Genomic DNA, 18909 nt, shown 5'->3' on the forward strand with positions numbered 1-18909 from the left:
CCGATCACATTGTCATTCTTTTATTTGCGACTGAAAGAAAGAAGAAAAGAGGAAAAAATAAAGCAAATTAAGCGGCAACGTAAAATTGAGTAGGTAAGCTGTTACTTTTCCTTTTTTTTCAGTTCTCGTTGAGAAATCGAGATAATGCCGGTGTATACTTTGCGAAATTTAACCTCAAAGTTAGGACACTGTCAATTCTATAAATTGTTCTCTTCGTTCAACTCGCTTAGAGCTGGTTGTTCCGATTGCAGTATTTATAACTTATTATTTATAATTCATAAGACTTGGGGTATCTTTCTGTGTCTTACCAGAGAAATGCACATATTTTGAATATAGATCAGTCAGGAGACCAAAAACATATTTTGTTTAAAATCTAAACAAAAATTATGTCTTATTTTAAAAGTTTCATAGTGATAATCTTGCTTTTATTTTATTCTTACTTGATAATTTTACGCAATTGTAATTTAATTGTAAATAACGAGCTGAATATTTTCAGATCCAAAGCATTAGTAGGACCTGCTTATTTTATACGTGAGACAACTAATATTTTGAAATTGAATTTAATACATAAAACAATATTAAAGGCTACCTTTAAAAAACACCTTACACGGACATGTAATAAATAAAACAACGTGATACAGTGGTGCAACGGTAAAAAAAATTAAAATAAAGGAGAAATCAGCATTATAAAGATGAGATTCAACATTTTAAATAGCTGTATCCGTTCACTATGTACCGTACAATGCACACCTAAGATATGCATTGTCGGTGCAGGTCCAGCGGGCTTTTATGCGGCTCAAAAATTACTGAAGGTACTAAAAATATATTAATTATGTTACAATTAACAATGGTATTATTTTTATTAATTTTCTTGAGGAACATTGTATGTTCTGTAATGTTGAAAGTTTTTTGTACATAATAATTGTGTATTAAATAATTGTAAATATACTATGAAAAAAGAAGATAAAATTGCACAAAATTGGTTATCAGGATTTGACTATTGTAAAAATTGATATACTAGAAAAATTACCAATTCCCTTTGGCCTCATACGCTATGGAGTTGCTCCGGATTATTCGGAATTGAAAAACGTTATAAATACGTTTCACAAAGTCGCGATCAATCCACATGTTAAATTCGTAGGCAACGTTACAGTTGGCTTAGATGTTACCATTAAAGATCTGCGAGAAAACTATAATGTTGTGTTACTAGTATGTATTTGATATTCGAACTCGATCGTATTGCCAATTTTATTGATTTTTGTTTAATTATCTGTTTTTTTTTTAATTTTATTTCAGACTTATGGCGCTCAATTTGATCGATTACTTAATATACCCGGTGAAAATGTAAATAATGTGATATCGCCTCAGAATTTTGTTGGTCGGTATAATGGAGTTCCGGAAAATAAGAATCTCAAGATTAATTTAGATGTAGAGGAAGCAGTTGTTATAGATCAAAATAATGTGGCCATAGATATTGCGAGGATTCTTTTGACGCCGGTCGATAAGCTCAAGGTAATACGTAATCTCTAATTGGGGTTTTATTTTAAATCAAAATTTTTTTTTTCTATAATTTAAACGATTACAAATTTTTAGAGCACTGACATTACGTCATACGCCTTGGAAGCTTTATGTCACAGTAAAGTGAGAAAAGTTTTCATGGTCGGACGAAGAGGACCTATGCAGGCCGCATTCATGACCGCAAAATTGCGAGAGATTCTCAATCTAGAGAGCTGCAGAACTTTCTGGCGAGAGCAAGATTTTGAAAACGTAGAAGCAATGGTTCCTACTTTAGATAGAACCCGAAAACGACAAATAGAGCTTAAGCTGCAATCTGTAAAAGAATCTAAGTGTGATTCAATGTACACTAAAGAATTATATCCGATTTTTTTGCGCAGCTCTGTCGAGTTTCTTGGTGATAAAAAATTGGAGGGTATCAAATTTGCGATCAATCAGTTGCGAGGAGAAACAATACAAAATCAGGTGGCCGAGATGACCGGTGACTTTGAGGAAATCTCATGTGGTCTGGGTTTGCGCAGCATCGGTTACAAGGCCGTTCAAATCGATAACTCAATACCATTTAACACAGATAAGGGACATGTAGAAAATACTAATGGTAAAGTCGAAGGAAATCTCTACATTGCAGGATGGGCAGCCACCGGTTCAACCGATGTACTTATAAAAACCATGACAAATGCATTCCAAGTTGCTAAGCTGATACATAATGAATTGTCGTCAAATACAACAAAACAGGCTCATGGTTGGGCTGCTCTGAGCGAAATCTTAAAAACTAAGGGAGTTCAAACTGTATCTTATGAAGATTGGCAGAAGATTGATCGCGTTAAACAAGAACGCGGCAAGAGACAAGGAAAAGTACGGGAAAAAATAGTCGACGTAAAGGAAATGCTGGAAATCGCTGAAAATGTATGAAGATACTTCAAAATCCGTAAAAAATTCAAACATAATTTATATATGTATATGGTTGAATTTTTATAGGTTTTTAAGGGTTTTTATTTTATTTGAATATCTTAACCAAAAGACGGTGGATTAATCATATATTATACAGTTTTTTATAACGATTTATTTTTTATTTATATATTACTTCTAGGTAACTGTAAATGTTGAATTAAATAAAATTTTAAGACTAATAATAAGAATTTAATAAACGTTTCGTACGCGAATACATAAAAAAAATTTTTTTGCATTTTTGACAATATAAAGACCAAAGCCCGTTTCGTCAGAGTATGTAAAGTAATCCTGTAAAAGGATTTTTAATTCCATTTAGCCGTTTCGGAATAAAGTTGGAAAAACTTTTGCGTGGTAAAATAGGAAGGTTTAGCTTCCCCTTAAGACTTTCGTAAGATCCTACGACGTGTTTACGAATCTTGAAGACGGAGTCGTTGAAATCGTTTCGCATCAATACCAAACAAGAAGCGCACACGTTGTATCCTCGCCCGTCACCGTAATAAAAATATATGGCACAAAATTTCGTACGCAGATTAATCGCGGTTAAATTCCGTAAATTGATCGTTTTGCGCGTAGTATTTTCAACCGTTTCGTCGTCATCGTCGGTTTCGCAGGCACTATCCTCCGACAGGGGATGAACCTCGTCGATTTCTATTTCCTCACCGATTTCTATTTCTATTTCCTCACTGATTTCTATTCCCACGTCAACGTTCATTATCGTCGATCGCTCAATCACTAGTGAGATTCGCGCGCGTTGTTACAAGAGAGGCCTAAGAAATGCTTTATATTCTACCCCTACTCCTGATTAATCATGTGATACATTTTTTACCCTTTCTCAAATTATAATGAGTCATTTATTAATAATTTTCACTTCGCGGTATTTAAAAATTGCTATCTTATCTCTTACCGATAAAAAAAATGTACACCCGCTAAATAGTAACTATCCCCCATTTGCAGAGTCTTTGAGTTTAGCCGCATAGTTTTTGTTATCTGAGCAGTTTATTTTTCAATGATGTGGGGGAATTAAAAATCGTTACCTTATCTCTTTCTGAGAAAAGAAATGTACACCTGCTAAATAGCAACTACCCCCCGTTTGCAGAGTCTTTGAATTTAGCCGCATAGTCTTTTGTTCTCTTAGCAGTCTATTTTCAATGATGCGGGGGTAACGTGAGTGACAACGTGAGTGGCAACGTGAGTGAGAACGCGAGTGAGAACGATAATTTTTATCTCTATAAAACAATTTGAATCGAGATAAGTTCTTCAACCGTCGAGCGATCAGTTCCTTGCAACCAAGCATCGGTAACTGATCGTTGCCAATTACCAATTAAAAAATGTAAGTATCTTTTCTAATATTATTTTTAATATCTTTTTAAAAAATATCGCTTAATATAAAAAATTTTTTTTTTATGATTTCCAACATCGATATAAGACAACTGACCCGCTGGCCGTATGAAGTACGCGTAATACGCGTACAATCACCCATGCTATTTTGGGTGAAGTTAATTAACGGAGAAAAGGGTCATTTGAAGATGCTTGAACAATTGACTGTATTTATGAGGATTGCAGCAGCCAACCTCATGCTGTTACCACATGAAATTACAGTGGGAACCCTTGTTGCCATCCGAGAAGGTGTAAAGTGGCAAAGAGGAATCGTTGACGATGTTAGTGCTACGTCGATTACGGTACATCTTCGCGACTGGGCTCGCAGAACCTGTAGACTACCTCATGAGTGTTTCCCACTGGAGGAACGATTCTGTGAAATAAAGTGGCAGGCGATACCGTATGTTCTAGATGGAATCTTGCCTCTGCGAGCCCAGGTGTGGACGGAGCAAGAGGTCACGCTCGCTAGAATAATCATGGAAAAAGCGCGGGGGTGGATAACCATCAATGATATTCTCACTGGCGATGCGGCTCTTGTTTCGGTAATCAGAGTCGGGCAAACAGAAAACGTGCACCCGATAGATATGTCAACCTTATTTATACACCTGGGTATTGCAAAAAGTTTCATCATGTGGATCCATACGCCGGCTGAATGAATTACACCGAAAGGGCCTTAAGTCCGCTCGTATATCCGCTTCTTTAAGCATCATTCATTGTGCATTTACGAACACACATATGGAAGCGAATAGAAACGCAGCACGAGATTTTCAGTCGGTCGCTCGCCAGTCGAGAAGTACAGACGTCAAAATTGCTTTTATTGTTTTTTATTGCTTACGTTGTTTTTATTACTGCTTATGTTGTTTTTATTACTGCTTGTGTTGTGTAATACAATAAATAACATAAATGTTATTTATTGCTATTGTCGTTTTTAATTGTTGTTGTTTTTTGGCTATTGTTGTCTTTTTGGCAAGATCTCATCTAAATTATACAAAAAAATCTACACATCAATCACCATGAGTTGCAAAAACTACCTGATTAAGGTGTGTGCCAGATCTGACTGTAAAATGTTTCACGAGGTCCGGCGGTGCACGAAATCGTCGTGCTTAACAGGTAGCACATGCAAATTTGTCCACCTTACGCAGGATGAGGTGGATGAAATTAACAACCTTGTGCGGCCTATGTCAGAAACGGCATTTCGCGAAGTAAAACGCCTTGCGTATCTACTTCGCGAGACATACCCGCCGGATCAGAAGCCTCACACGTGCATCAAAATTTTTCTTGGAGAGTGTATGTGGGAGTGCCTCTCCTGCGATAATGGAAAATTCCCCAGTAAGTTTTTTTTTTTTTTTTCCTACTAAAATAATTAATTTTTTTTTTGTTTTAAAAATTAATATTAATTTTTTTTTTAACTTACAGAGGATAACACGCCGAGATGCAACTTCTGCATGGTACACCACTACAAGGGGGTTCAAGCTTTGATTTGTGGGCACTCCTATTGCACACCGTGCATGAAAGTGATCCCTTTTTCAATGCAGGGTCAAATACCTAAATATCTCTGCACGGTGTACAGACAATAGAAGGTGCAGATAAATCTATGTAAGTATATTTTAAATAAATTTTATTTATTATTTTTAATAAATTTTATTTTATATTCTTTTTAATAATTTCTTTTTTCGTTTCAAACAATGACTAAAAACTCCAAGAATATGACGCCGAAAAAAAAATTTTTAGTTAATAAGTTTAGGTTAAGTTTAATTTTATATTCATTTTTATTATATTCATTTTATATATGTGTAGTTTGTAATTTTTATATTATAATCATTTTTTAATTTTGTATCATAATCACTTTATACCATAATCATTTTATATTATATTTTTTATATTATATTCATTTTATATTCATTTTATATTCTATTCATTTTATCATAATTACTTAATATGTCTTATTAATTTTTAAAAAAACTTTTTAATTTTATATGATAATCGTTTTATATAAAGTAATTGCACACATGTTCATTAGTTTGTAAGTTTAGTTTTTAATTTCTAAAAGATGTTCATATACAAAAAAAAATAAAATATGTTTTATATAATATTTATTTTATATCTTAGATTAATACCTTATATACTAAAACTTAAAACGATATTATAGATAAAACATGAAATAGAAAAAACTAAATTAATGATAAACATAAAAAACAAAATTACATTAATGAAAAATTATAAAACGGTATAAACATAAAATAGAAAAACTAAACTAATGATAAACATAAAAAAGAAAATTACATTAATGAAAAATTAAAAAATGGTGTAAGTATAAAAACAACACATGCAAAAAAACGATATACGCAAAAACAACACAAGCAAAAAACAACATGAGCTAATGCAACTGTTTATAACTCGATACAGTTCGGCATACCGGGCACACAACCGTCAACATTTGATACGGACGCAGAGGCCCTTGGCACTTAAGAGCACAGGTATAGCAATATACGTGCCCGTAATTAGACGCCCCGAACGTGTCCATCACTATTTCACAACAACATACTATGCACTCCAGTTTGTCTTGGTGCCCGATATGCCGACGTTGGTAGTCCGCCCTCGTACATCTGCCCGTCTTGTAATCTCCGCAGATGTTGGAATTTTGCAGAGTGCGTCCCACCTCATACCGCAATTTACTTGACGTCATCCAGTGGACTCGTAACGAGCCTGTTCTACGCTCGTTACATGCAAAAATTTGTATTGCGCGTTTGTGCACTTTTTATTTTTATAACTGAAACAGTATCTATAAGTGTGCACAAACGCGCAATAGCTGTTTGAGCAGCTGTTTCGCTGAAAATCGCGGCATAGCTGTTGTTTTGCTAAAACAGAAATATAAATATTATTAACATGATATAAGAATAAACTAAATTATTTTATAAATTGTATTATAATACATACCTTGCTCTTTAAAATATGCCATTTTTATTTTATTTTTTGGTTTTCTTCTAAGAGATTTTGCAGCCGCTTGGTACGGATGGGAGACTGAGAATGAGGCATGGTCACATCGTCGTTGTCGTCGTTGTCGTTTTCGTCATTAAATAAAGAAAATAGGCACCGGGCCAACGAAAACGAAACGTAATACAAAGGATTCAATGATAAAAGACGCCGAAGATTTTTGTCGCATAGGCGTGTAGAAAGAATCGTCCATATCTAACGAAGGCATTTTGAAACGATTACTAGAGAAGCGTGAACGACACTTGACCAAGAGAAAAACGCAAAAGATGTTTTACAGCGTTTGAAGCCCATAAAAAACGCAAAAGATTTTTGACCACACGGGTATATAGAAAAGAATCTAGCGATAGCATGTTACGCATCTGGAGACGATAACTAAAGAATGCGAGTGAGAGCGTGAAAGAGTATGAACAAGAGTGCGAATGACACTTGAACGCGATACCGAACGACGAAATATAAATAGGAGTGAGAGAGATATAACGCAAACGATACATGGTGTTCAAAAAGAAAATTTAACTAATAGGGATTTTTTACTGATTAAATATTTTAACGATATTATCTTATACGAACGATCGATATGATGCGAGCAATGACGACGATGACGATGTTAATGATTGCAATGAAGACGCCGGTGACGTTGGCTTTACGCAAAATTTTCCCTCTGTAATATTAAAATTTTTTTACGGTTACTATTTGTACGAATAAAAATATTTTTTATTTTATTTAATTTCTCTTTATACTTACCATTTACAGATTACATGAATCGCACAGCTCTTTGATGATTGTCTTGGGCGAGGAATCAATACCACATGAGCGATTGATAAACACTATATTAGCGATTGGTTAAAAAACGATACCCTCTCGGTATAAAACTCCAATGCAACCTCTTAAAATTTTTTCTTATCGTAAGAATAATAAGAAGAGGAAAATACACTCGAGCCCTGGGCCCACAGTTGTGCATCCTCATAGTGTAAACTTTTGTTTAGTATTATATTTCAAAATGACATACTACGCATGAAAACTGCGAGTCGTAGTCGATGGTGACAAACGCGTGAACGAGAGCGAGCGAGAGGAAACGATAGGCGGCGCGAACGGGTGCGAGCGAGAGGGAACGATGGGCGCGCGATACTTTGCGATCCGCCACCGCCCTGCCGCTCGCCGCCGACGCTTTGACTAAGACTCGCGTGAAAAAATATGTAATATATTGTAACGCATATTCATAAAATATATATATACTTTTGTAATCAACATGTATCATTTTTTAATCGCTTCTATTCCATCCTTTATTTTATTATAATTGTGAGGCGTGAGTCCGCCGCGTGAATCCACCTCGTTCGTATGCAACATACGTATTTGGGTGAGAGAGAAATAAGATAAGAAGGAGCGGTTAGCCGAGGGTGTATGTGCAGCGTCACCCGCATTCGAATCGTATAAGCGTGTAAAAGAATTGTTGATAAACAATAGGCGGCGCGAACGGGTGCGAGCGAGTCGTAGTCGATGGTGATGAACGCGTGAACGAGAGCGAGCGAGAGGGAACGATAGGCTGCGCGAACGGGTGCGAGCGAGAGGGAACGATGAGCGCGTGATACTTTGCGATCCGCTGCCGCCCCGCCGCTCGCCGCCGACGCCATGACTAAGACTCGCGTGATCATCCCCATCACCCCCCTTTTACCCCCTTTGAAAAATAAGACTCGCGCAATCACCCCCTCCCTTTTTCCCTTTGAAAAAATTATAACCCTTTGAAATTCGCGATGCCGCATGAAAATACCGCGGCGCGATAACGCGCTTATCTATTTAAAATATATCAAATTACATAATAAAAATATCAAATTTCATAATTTTTATGTTATTGTTATTTTTATAAACAATCTGTTCCGAAAATCGCCGACAAAGGGGCGATTATTTATATTTATAAGAGTAGTCAGCGCTAAAAATATGGGGCATATGATTGTTGGTACTGTCACTAAAATTATAAAGCATATTAAGAATTGGCTGCAACACGCGGGCGACAAAATGTGCTATCATTTAAAAAAAGCACATATATTATAATTAAAAAAATATTTATATATTATTATTTATATTACACTCTATCTTAGGTTGTTAAGTATAAAACTTTACAAAATAAATTTTAATTTACACGGTTTAAAAAAAAAAAAAACTTTAGTAGGGAATAAACACGGGTTCTAATCCATGGAGCAATGAGCGGGAAGCGGGGACGGGGGAAGGATCTACAGCAAGAGGAGCGCAGGGAAGGGGAATCTCACAGGCGTAGAGACGAACAAGTCATCCCCTTCTTTTTCTCTTATGTCTCTACGCCTGTGAGATTCCCTTTCCCTGCGCTTCTCTTGCTGTAGATCCTTCGCCTGTCCCCGCGCCCTGCTCATTGCTCCATGGATTAGAACCCGTGTTTATTCCCTACTAACTTTAGTTTTAATTGAAGTATGCACCCATACTATTAATACATTTTTGCCATTTTAAGAGTAATTTATTTATTCCGCTACTATAAAATTTTGATACACGGGATTCGATGAACTGAATGAAGGTGTTTTTTACCTCCTCTTAATTTTTGAACATTTTTCCATGTAAAAAGTTATTTAAGTTTTAAAAGAAATGGTAGTCGGTTGAGGCAAGATCCAGTGAGTATGGAGGGTGCGGAAAAATTTCTATCTATAATTTCTGCAATTTTGCTGCTGTGAATCGTGTGGTGTGTGGCCGAGCGTTGTCGTGAAGAAAGACCTGCATGTCTCTATTCACCATTCTTGGTTGTTTAATAGTAAGCTGATGATTCATCTCTTTCAGTTGGGAATAGTAAAAGTTTGCCGTTATCATTGTACTGAGTTCCATAAAACTATAATAGATAACTCCACTGCTAGTCCACCAAACAGAGACTATAAGTTTTATTTGTTGAAGGTTCGGTTTGGGATGGTGCACTGTTGGCTGGTTTGCATCTAACCATTGATATGACCGTTTACGATTATCATACAAAATCCATTTCTCCAAAATCCATTACAAGTTACAAGTCAATGCATAAATGAATCGTTATTATACCGTAAAAATAAAGAAATAAAAATTTCCATACAATGTCGTTTTTGGTCATCAGTGAGTTCATGGAGCACTCACTTATCCAATTTTTTTCCAATTTGATACAAATGTTTTAATATTGTAGGCACAAATACTCCAAAAGTACATGTGCTAGTACATGTTCTAGTACATGTGCTAGTACACATGTGCTTTGAGATAGATCTGTTTCTACTAAGGCTTTCAACTCATCATGATCGACCTTTGATTGAGATTTTCTACGAGCTCATTTAACAGATTAAAATTTCCATCATCGAATTTTTTATACCAATTACATACTGTGACTCTCGTACTGGAACCTTTGCCAAACATAGCGCAAACATGATAAGTTGTCTCTGCTGCTGTAGTTCCACGGCGAAACTTGTATTCGTAAACGAACCGAATTTTGGATTTATCCATGGTTCGCAAAACTGACTTTAAATAATTACAAATGAGACTGGGATAATAAGTTTGCCTAATTCAAATAGAAGCAGAATTCGCTTTTCAGACAATACATAGATGGCGGAAAAACATGGTGCCGTTGCTGAATGGCACCATTTTAAAATTTTGTTACATATTTTGTAAAATTACATGCTTAACGACCTAATATATTATAATTATTATTAATAAAAGATATAGGTATATTATAATCTTATATCCTATATAATATAGGATATTTTATATTATATTGTTACGCCTGGTATGGGGAACGACGCGAAGCCCGCTGTCTTGGAGCGGCGCGAGGTCCGAGCTCGGCGACGTTCGGCGTGTAGAGCTTCGATATGGATATTCCGCGAGTTTCAAGTTAGCTGTCACCCGTTGCTAGGGGACAGCTTGTTGTTTAAAAAAAAAGTTGTCAGTCTTACCCGTGACGTTGACGGGCGTTGTCATTTAGAGGTTATTAAATCCGTTGTTTTTCTAAGACTTGAGTTTTTATTTACGGCGGGAGTGACGCGGTGTGAGAGAGTGAGAGCGCTGCGGCGGAGTGCGTGTGAGAGTGAGAGAGGCAGTCGCCTGAGTCCGCCGTCGAGCGTAACATTTTGGGGGCTCGTCCGGGATATGCCGCAATCGACGAAGAGGAGGCGGTCGCATCAGGAAGGTCCGGTTTCCGCGGAGGAGTGCACGATGGAGACTCTCCTCGGGGAGGTGCGACAGCTGCGGTCAGAACAGCAGCAGCGGGAGAATGGGCTGCGTGCGGAGATCCGACTGCGGGATGACGTCATCCACCGGATGCAGCAGCAGATAACAGAGCTAAGTCTCTCTGTTTTAAGAATTCCTTCCGCGGTAGTAAACGCGGAAACAGGGCCGTGCAGCGTGCCGGCTGTGGGAGTAGAGGGGCCCGCGCGTTCCGGGATGGGTTTCTCTGGCGTCCCGAATGAACAGGGGGACGGAAATAACTTTGGGCAAAGAAATTTGTCTGCGGGGGTCGGGCTGAAATTGAAGCCCGATAATTATGATGGGAAGGCTCCGTTGGAAGAATTCCTTGCTCAATTTGAGTTGGTTGCGCGCGCGAACTGCTGGGGGGAGCGGGAACAATCTTTGGCGCTCGCGTCCTGTCTCCGAGGGAAGGCCCGCGCCGTTCTTGAGTCGCTCTCGGATTTGACGAACTTTACGTTCGAGGATCTAAAATCGAAATTAGAACTGCGTTTTGGGAAAAGTCGGTTTTCTTTGAATTCTTATTCGGTGTTTACGAATCGGAAACAGAAATTCGGGGAGGATTTCGATTTGTTCGGCTCGGAGTTGGAGAAGTTGGCGCAATACGCGTATTCCGAGTGCTCGGAAGCGGTTAGAGATAAGATTGCTTGTGCGCAATTCGTTTCAGCAATTTCGGATGCACGGGTAAAAAGTTCGCTTCAAATAGAGGCAGTCAAAGGGCTGAAGGAAGCTATTGAGAGAGCTAAGACTCTCAAGGCGATTTTTGACGAAACCTACTAGGAAAAAGGAGGAAATTATAATTTTAGGGAAAATTCTTCTCGTAGAGGGTCGTGGGAATCTTTTCCTAATGAGCGTTTTCCGCGAAAGGAGAACGGGGGAGCGTTTTCCAAGCAGGGAAGTTTTTCAAAAGGGAAGGAACAGGGTTGGAACGGAGCAGAGAAAGGGAAGGGAAATTTTGAGAAAAAGAGGGAGTGTTGGACGTGCGGAAAGTCCGGGTACTTCCGGAATGAGTGTCCAGCGAAGGGGGGAAACTCGAATAGCTGGCTTTAGCGGGGGAAGGCTGGCTGGGTGGAGTTGGACCCCGGGGGCTCGCGTTTTGAGAGGAATCGGGCGTCCCTCTCAGAATTTTACTTTTTCGGGGAAACTAAATGGGAAAAAATGCAATTTTAGGGTGGACACGGGGTCTGATGTGTCCATTTTCGATAGGAAGTTTTTGGGGAAAGAGGCGGAATTGTTTTCGGAAAGAGAAGATCTTTTGAGGTATCCTACCGGGGAAAAGGTAGCTGTCGCAGGGAAGACAAATGCTCGGGTAGAATTAGAGACGTTTTCTTTGGAATTTTCGATGTATTCTGCGGCAATTTCGGATGAATGTCTTCTCGGGATAGATTTCCTAGAGAAGGTGGATTTTCTTAGGGTTTTTGATTCGGCATTTGAGGGAAAGGCAGTATCTAAGGAAGTAGTTAGGATAAGACGCATTTCTGGAGGAGAATCTTCTTCGTTTCCTCAACAGCTGTTCGAGGAAAGTAGTAGGAATTTAAAAAAGACTCAAAAAGGAAAGGCTTATAAATTTTTCTTGGAGTTTGGTGAAATATTTTCAGAGGAAATTGTCGCAGGAAATTGTGAGGCAATTAAACATAAAATTAATGTTTCCGGTGCTACTCCAATTAAACAGGGGCCTCGTCGTATTCCTTTTCAAATGAAGGAAGAGGTAGATCGGATTTTAGAGGAAATGAAGAAACAGGGAGTGATTGAGGAATCACAAAGTCCCTAAGTCTCGCCTGCGGTTCTGGTTAGAAAAAAAGATGGCTCAATTAGGTTCTGTGTAGATTACAGGAAGCTTAATCCGGTAACAGTGAAAGATTCTTTTTCATTGCCGAGAATTGACGACATTTTGGATCAATTGGCTGGAAATTCATGGTTCGCGACTTTAGATTTAAAGAGCGGTTACTGGCAGGTGGGAATGGATCCCGAAAATAAAGAGAAAACAGCATTTTCTATAGGAAGGGGGCTATGGCAATTCACTGTCATGCCCTTTGGTTTGACAAATGCTCCCGCCACATTCGAAAGGTTGATGGAGAGAATATTGAAGGGGTTGTTGTCTAAGATTTGTTTGGTGTATCTTGACGACGTGATTGTCTTTGGAAAGGATTTCGAAGAATTAATTAATAATTTTAGGAAAGTATTTCTTTGATTTCAGTTTTATAATTTGAAAGCGAATCCCAAGAAATGTGTTTTGTTTGGTAGAGAGGTGAAATATTTAGGACACGTTATTTTTTCGGAGGGAGTGGCCACTGATCCGGAGAAGATCGTTGCTGTAAAAAATTGGCCGGTTTCTCGTACCAAGAAGCAGTTTCCTTGGTTTTTGTACTTATTATAGAAGATTTGTAAGGGGATTTTCTTCGATTGCAAAGCCGCTTCATTCTCTGACTGAAAATTCTGTTAAGTTTGTTTGGTGCGAAAAGTGCCTGGAGGCATTTGAAATTTTAAAGCGGGTTTTAACTTCTTCTCCTGTCCTTGCTTTTCTTAAGGGGGAAGGACGATTTGTTTTAGATACCGATGCTTCGGGAATCGGCATCGGAGCTGTTTTATCGCAGGAGCAGGATGGAAAGGAAAGGGTAATAGCTTATTTTAGTAAGGTTTTAACCAAAGCAGAGAGGAATTATTGCGTGACGCGGCGAGAACTTCTCGCAATAGTAGAGTCGGCGAAGGCGTTTCGTCACTTTTTGATAAAGAGGAAGTTTTTAATTCGAACTGACCATGCTTCCTTAAGATGGCTTCTTTCTTTTAAGGAACTGGAGGGTCAGCTAGCCCGTTGGTTAGAAAGATTGCAGGATTTTGAATTCGACATTGAGCATCGGAAAGAAACTTCACATAGGAATGCTGACGGTTTGTCTGGTCGGCATTGTGAGGAAATTTCGTGCCGGTATTGTCTTAGAGTGGAAGGGAAGTGTCTTTCTAATCGGCAAGAAGTTGTGGCTCGGATTGCATTAGGGGAAGATGAGCGAGAAGGATGAAGTCGAGCGCAAAGAGAAGATCCCGAAATTTCTAAAATTTTTCAGGCTAAGAAGGAAAATAGGCGTCCTGCTTTGATGGAAATTTTTTTTTTGGGAACTTCTAGTCGAATTTATTGGAATTATTGGGATGCTCTCGTTCTTTAAGGGGGCGTTCTTTATAAAAGGTAAGAGGCACCGAATTTAAAATCCAGTTTTCTCCAATTAGTTGTTCCGAGAACACGGATTCAGGAAATCTTAGAGAAAGCACATGATTCTTCTTTTGGTGGGCATTTCGGTGTCAATAAGACACTTAAAAGAATTCGAAAAAGATTTTATTGGGCCACTTGCAAACAAGATGTCAAGGACTGGTGCAGGTCTTGTACCGTTTGTTGTTCTCGGAAAGGTCCTTCTGGAAAAGGAAAGTCTCCTTTACAGATTTATAATGTGGGAACTCCATTTCAAAGAGTTCAGATGGATATTCTTGGTCCTTTTCTTATTTCATTATCCGGAAATAGATTTCTGTTAGTTTTGGTGGATTGTTTTTCGAAGTGGGTGGAAGCATTTCCTTTAAGGAATATGAGGGCAAAGAATATTGCAGAAGTCTTTGTAATGGAAGTGGTTTCTAGATTTGGGGTACCGGAGGAGGTACATACGGATCAGGGTCGAAATTTTGAATCCGGTTTTCTTAAGGAAGTACTGGCGCTTTTGGGAATTAAGAAAACGAGGACAACCGCTTTGCATCCTCAGTCTGATGGACAGGTGGAACGCCAGCATCGAACTGTTACTGATTATTTGGCAAAGTTTGTTGCTTTGAACCAAAGAGATTGGGACAACTGAGTTCTTTTATTTTTGCTGGCGTATCGCTCTTCGAAGCATGAGGTGACGGGGATTTCTCCGGCGGAGCTCTGTTTCAGTAGGGATCTTAGGCTTCCTTTGGACTTGTTACGAGGAAGTCCTCCTTTTTCTATGGAGGATTCACAGTCACAGGGGGAGTTTGTTCGGAATTTAAGGCGGAAATTAGAGAAGGTTCATTTAGAAGTAAGAGAAAGATTAGCTATGAAATCTTCACAAGTGAAAACTCGTTATGATGGTAAAGCTAGAAGTATTTGATTTGAGGAGGGGCAAAAGGTTTGGTTCTTCAATCCTCGAAGGGTGCGAGGTTTAGCCCCAAAGTTGCAAAAGAGTTGGGAAGGTCCTTTTGTTGTTGTAAAAAGATTAGGAGAAGTGGTTTATTGTATTCAAAAGTCGATAAGACATAGGAAGAAGGTAGTACATGCAGATAGGTTAGCTCCTTTTATTGAAAGAAGAGACTGAGTAGGGAGGAACGCGAGCCCGAAGGAGATTAGGCAATTAGTAAATTCATTAAGTACGGGTTTTTCTGCGTTGAATTTTTTCATTTTAAAGAGGGTCTGCTGGTCAGGGAGAGAAAGTGAAAACGAACGACGATCCGGTTCCATCTAAGAACACTTCTGCAGCCCTTCAAGTTAACTTTAGACATTATGGATAGAAAGGAAGACTGTCTCGCTCGCGGTTTTTGATGCGTGGTTTTCCGCGAGACGATGGGCAAATGCCGAAACAGAAACTTGGGGAGTTTTTGAGACAAGAGGGTCCACGCAAGAAATCAGAACAACAATTCCCCCATGTTTGAAGAGAATAAAAACGTGGCACGAAGCTGTGGATGGAGAGGTTCTCTGGAAGAAAGGGCGAAGAGGAGAGAATGAAGAGAGGAAGATCGGTAAGGAAGAGGAACTTTGTCGACAAATCCTGAGGAAGGTTCGGTCGGCCCTTTTCCGAGAGGAGTTCGAGGAAGAGTTCGACCTCGTGAAAAGAAAGGGATACGAGAGGGTGGAGTTCGGTGCTCTGGGCAGCAGCCCGGATTAGAACAGGAGCCACCATGTAGAGAAAACTTTGACTATACCCCCATGATTGTCGGGACGACAATCTGAAGTACGAGGGGAGCAGTGTTACGCCCGGTATGGGGAACGACGCGAAGCCCGCTGTCTTGGAGCAGCGCGAGGTCCTAGCTCGACGACGTTCGGCGTGTAGAGCTTCGATATGGATATTCCGCGAGTTTCAAGTTAGCTGTCACCCGTTGCTAGGGGACAGCTTGTTGTTTAAAAAAAAAGTTGTCAGTCTTACCCGTGACGTTGACGGGCGTTGTCATTTAGAGGTTATTAAATCCGTTGCTTTTCTAAGACTTGAGTTTTCATTTACGGCGGGTATGACGCGGTGTGAGAGAGTGAGAGCGCTGCGGCGGAGTGCGTGTGAGCGTGAGAGAGGCCGTCGCCTGAGTCCGCCGTCGAGCGTAACAATATAATAAGATATAGGATTATAATATACCTAGCTAGCATTTCCTATATATTACATTCATGAGAAAATTTAGACATTTTTTAGATGTCTTAAAAAGATCTAAAGGATATCAGGAAGAGGTCCTTTAGATGTCTCAAAATATCATAAAGATGTATAAAAATGTTGCGTAAGACTTCTAAAAGACATCTAAACGATATCCTTTTGACAGATATAAGATGTTATTAAGATGTCTTGCAAGGTATTTTAGACATCTTTTAGACGTCTACAAAATGTCTTTTTGTCTATATGGGTCGTTGCCTCGTCTCGCTAACGTTACGTTCAGTCCGGCGGCCCAGTTGACGGGGTTTTTTCTTCTAGCGTACGACCACTTTAAACCGCGCGCTCGCATTTGCTCGGTGGCCCCAAAAGTTTTAAAATTCATATCTCGAAAATTAACGCGAATTTTGCAAAATAGTACAGGACTTTCCTACTTGTATTTTCGAATTCTATCTATACCTAAGCGATGCTCACTACTCAACCAGATACCCTATATATATATATTCGAAATTATTGCAACAACAGAAATATTAGTACTTGGGACAGATAATAACACTTGTGGCGACCAAAAGGCCGGTACAAAGAACTACGGGTATATGAGCGCCAGGAGAACGGCAACCTGGCAAGCACTGAAACGCAAGCCGGCATAGAGCCACGTATGCCGCAGTAGCGTGATTACACCGGTGATAAGGCGAGCAGCCGCTAGGCGCCGCGGATAAATAATTATTAACCCATAAACAAAAAAAGACAAGGACCAGTATATATAGGGCCGGAATCCGTAGAGGAAGCACAAAAAAGCAATTATTGCCTTCTTTTGAGAATCGCTACTTGTGCTCTTCTAAAACGACGCACAGTAGTGGAATATGAGCTAAAAAGAAGTAAAAAGTAGCTGATAACCACGGATGTCGCTCAAGCGACTACGCCGAGAAAAGAAGAAGCAACCGATAACGTCCAAGTGGGTACCAACAAGTCCGGAAGGAGACATTGGCACTATACCAAAAAGGGACTTAAACAACAACTCTCCAAGGATTATCACCGAGACCATCTTTCCACCGGAAACATCGGGGATACTAAGAGGCATAACATCGCCGCATCCCACTAGTCAAGCTGAGGCAAAGGCAAAGCACGTCACTGGCTTTATACTCCGATTCTAGATATGACACAAGATAGAGTTGAAACCACCGAGACTCACAAGGCCTTCTAAATTCTTCCTGCAAAAGCCGTACGATCAACGCGTCTGAAGGAACACCACTCCTAACTGGCCGAAGCCGCTACATGCTCTAATTACCGGCTTAAGAGAAAGCGTTGAAACTCGGACCGAGAAACATCTATTCTCGCACGCGCCTACGGTGAACGAAAAAGGCGTACAGACAGACCCGTGGGCCACTACGTCAGTCTCGTCCGAGAACAAAGGTCCGGTGTCCTACCCAGGGAACGAGAAGTGGGAACCGATAAGGGTTACCCTAACAGCGCCTTACATAACATACAGGGAGAAGAGGCAGTAATACTTTTGAAGCGGGATCATTCCGGCGCCGTAAGGCGCATGATATAATGCCAAAAAGAATTTGTACATAGTGTAAATAGAATTGCGTATAATATAAAGATCAACATTACAGAAGAATTCGCTATATTAATTACAACCTCTCTGGCGTCCGATCCTCCTGCACTCATATACTACAATACGTCCACAACACTGATAAAAGAAATTAGTTATTACATATTCTCCAAAAAACTCATTCTACCGAGCAGTGTTCTTCAAAAATTTCATGTTTATTTTGATGACGTGGCATGTGACAAACAAGACGTAAGAGAATACTTTGCAATGAGTCAACAGTTTTTATCTTTGTCAGACGTACTCAAAAATACAGAAGTATTTTATATGTGACAATATGAATTAATTGATACTAATTTATTAGTTCCATTCATACAGGATACAATGACACAAATATGAGACACAATTAAATTAATTACAAAAGTCTGCAAGGGTCATGTTGGAACGTTTGCGTCTTTGTCGATCAACACGCATGCACGCACGCACGCACGCACGCTAGCCAGACGCATGGCGCAGTGATGGTACGATGTCTGAAGCGGATGAACGCGGTAATCGCGGGACCCGTAGTGCCGGAGCACACAGTCGTTTAGCGCGCCGGGCGATGCGGTAAAAACTGCGCCGCCTGGAATGTTCAACCGTGTCCCAGTGCGGTTAAAATTGCGCTGATACTAACAGAAGAGAATTGCACAGTCGGAGATGGCGTTCTGGAACTGCGGTACCAGAAGTGCGCTCGAGTCGCATACCATGGCCAGCCTGCATGCGCTCAGGTGGACGGAAAGGATTGTCTTGGAAACTTAACCGAGTACGCCTGTCCAAAAAGTTCAGTGCTTTGGGTGTGCCTAAAGTGTGTTCGGGTTCTCTCAAGATGCGTTAATGCGGAAGTATCCTGGGTGCGCCCAAGATAGGAAAGATTACCCTGGGATACCGTAAGGGGTGCTCTCGAGGACAATGCTTCGGTATTCTGGGTGTGCC

The 18909-nt window shown here is 39.7% G+C and overlaps 1 protein-coding gene across 1 annotated transcript; it reads left to right on the forward strand.

Moving 5' to 3' along the window:
* The first annotated feature begins 465 nt into the window (after window positions 1-465).
* Window positions 466-2462, forward strand: LOC139112833 (NADPH:adrenodoxin oxidoreductase, mitochondrial-like). The gene is made up of 4 exons (XM_070673859.1): window positions 466-812; window positions 991-1209; window positions 1297-1512; window positions 1594-2462. Exons 1-4 carry the CDS (start codon window positions 693-695, stop codon window positions 2425-2427), a joined length of 1389 nt encoding a protein of 462 aa, XP_070529960.1. The 5' UTR covers window positions 466-692; the 3' UTR covers window positions 2428-2462.
* The last annotated feature ends 16447 nt before the right edge of the window (window positions 2463-18909 follow it).

Source organism: Cardiocondyla obscurior, unplaced genomic scaffold (genome assembly GCF_019399895.1).
Source record: "Cardiocondyla obscurior isolate alpha-2009 unplaced genomic scaffold, Cobs3.1 scaffold54_0_224330, whole genome shotgun sequence".
Lineage (NCBI taxonomy): Eukaryota > Metazoa > Arthropoda > Insecta > Hymenoptera > Formicidae > Cardiocondyla > Cardiocondyla obscurior.

Bases quoted from the DNA above. Each gene is read 5' to 3' on its own strand.
- LOC139112833 (XM_070673859.1), top strand. From the start codon at position 693: ATGAGATTCAACATTTTAAATAGCTGTATCCGTTCACTATGTACCGTA. The intron at 813-990 runs GTACTAAAAATA...ATTGGTTATCAG, and splicing joins CGGCTCAAAAATTACTGAAG to GATTTGACTATTGTAAAAAT. The intron at 1,513-1,593 runs GTAATACGTAAT...ACAAATTTTTAG, and splicing joins CGCCGGTCGATAAGCTCAAG to AGCACTGACATTACGTCATA.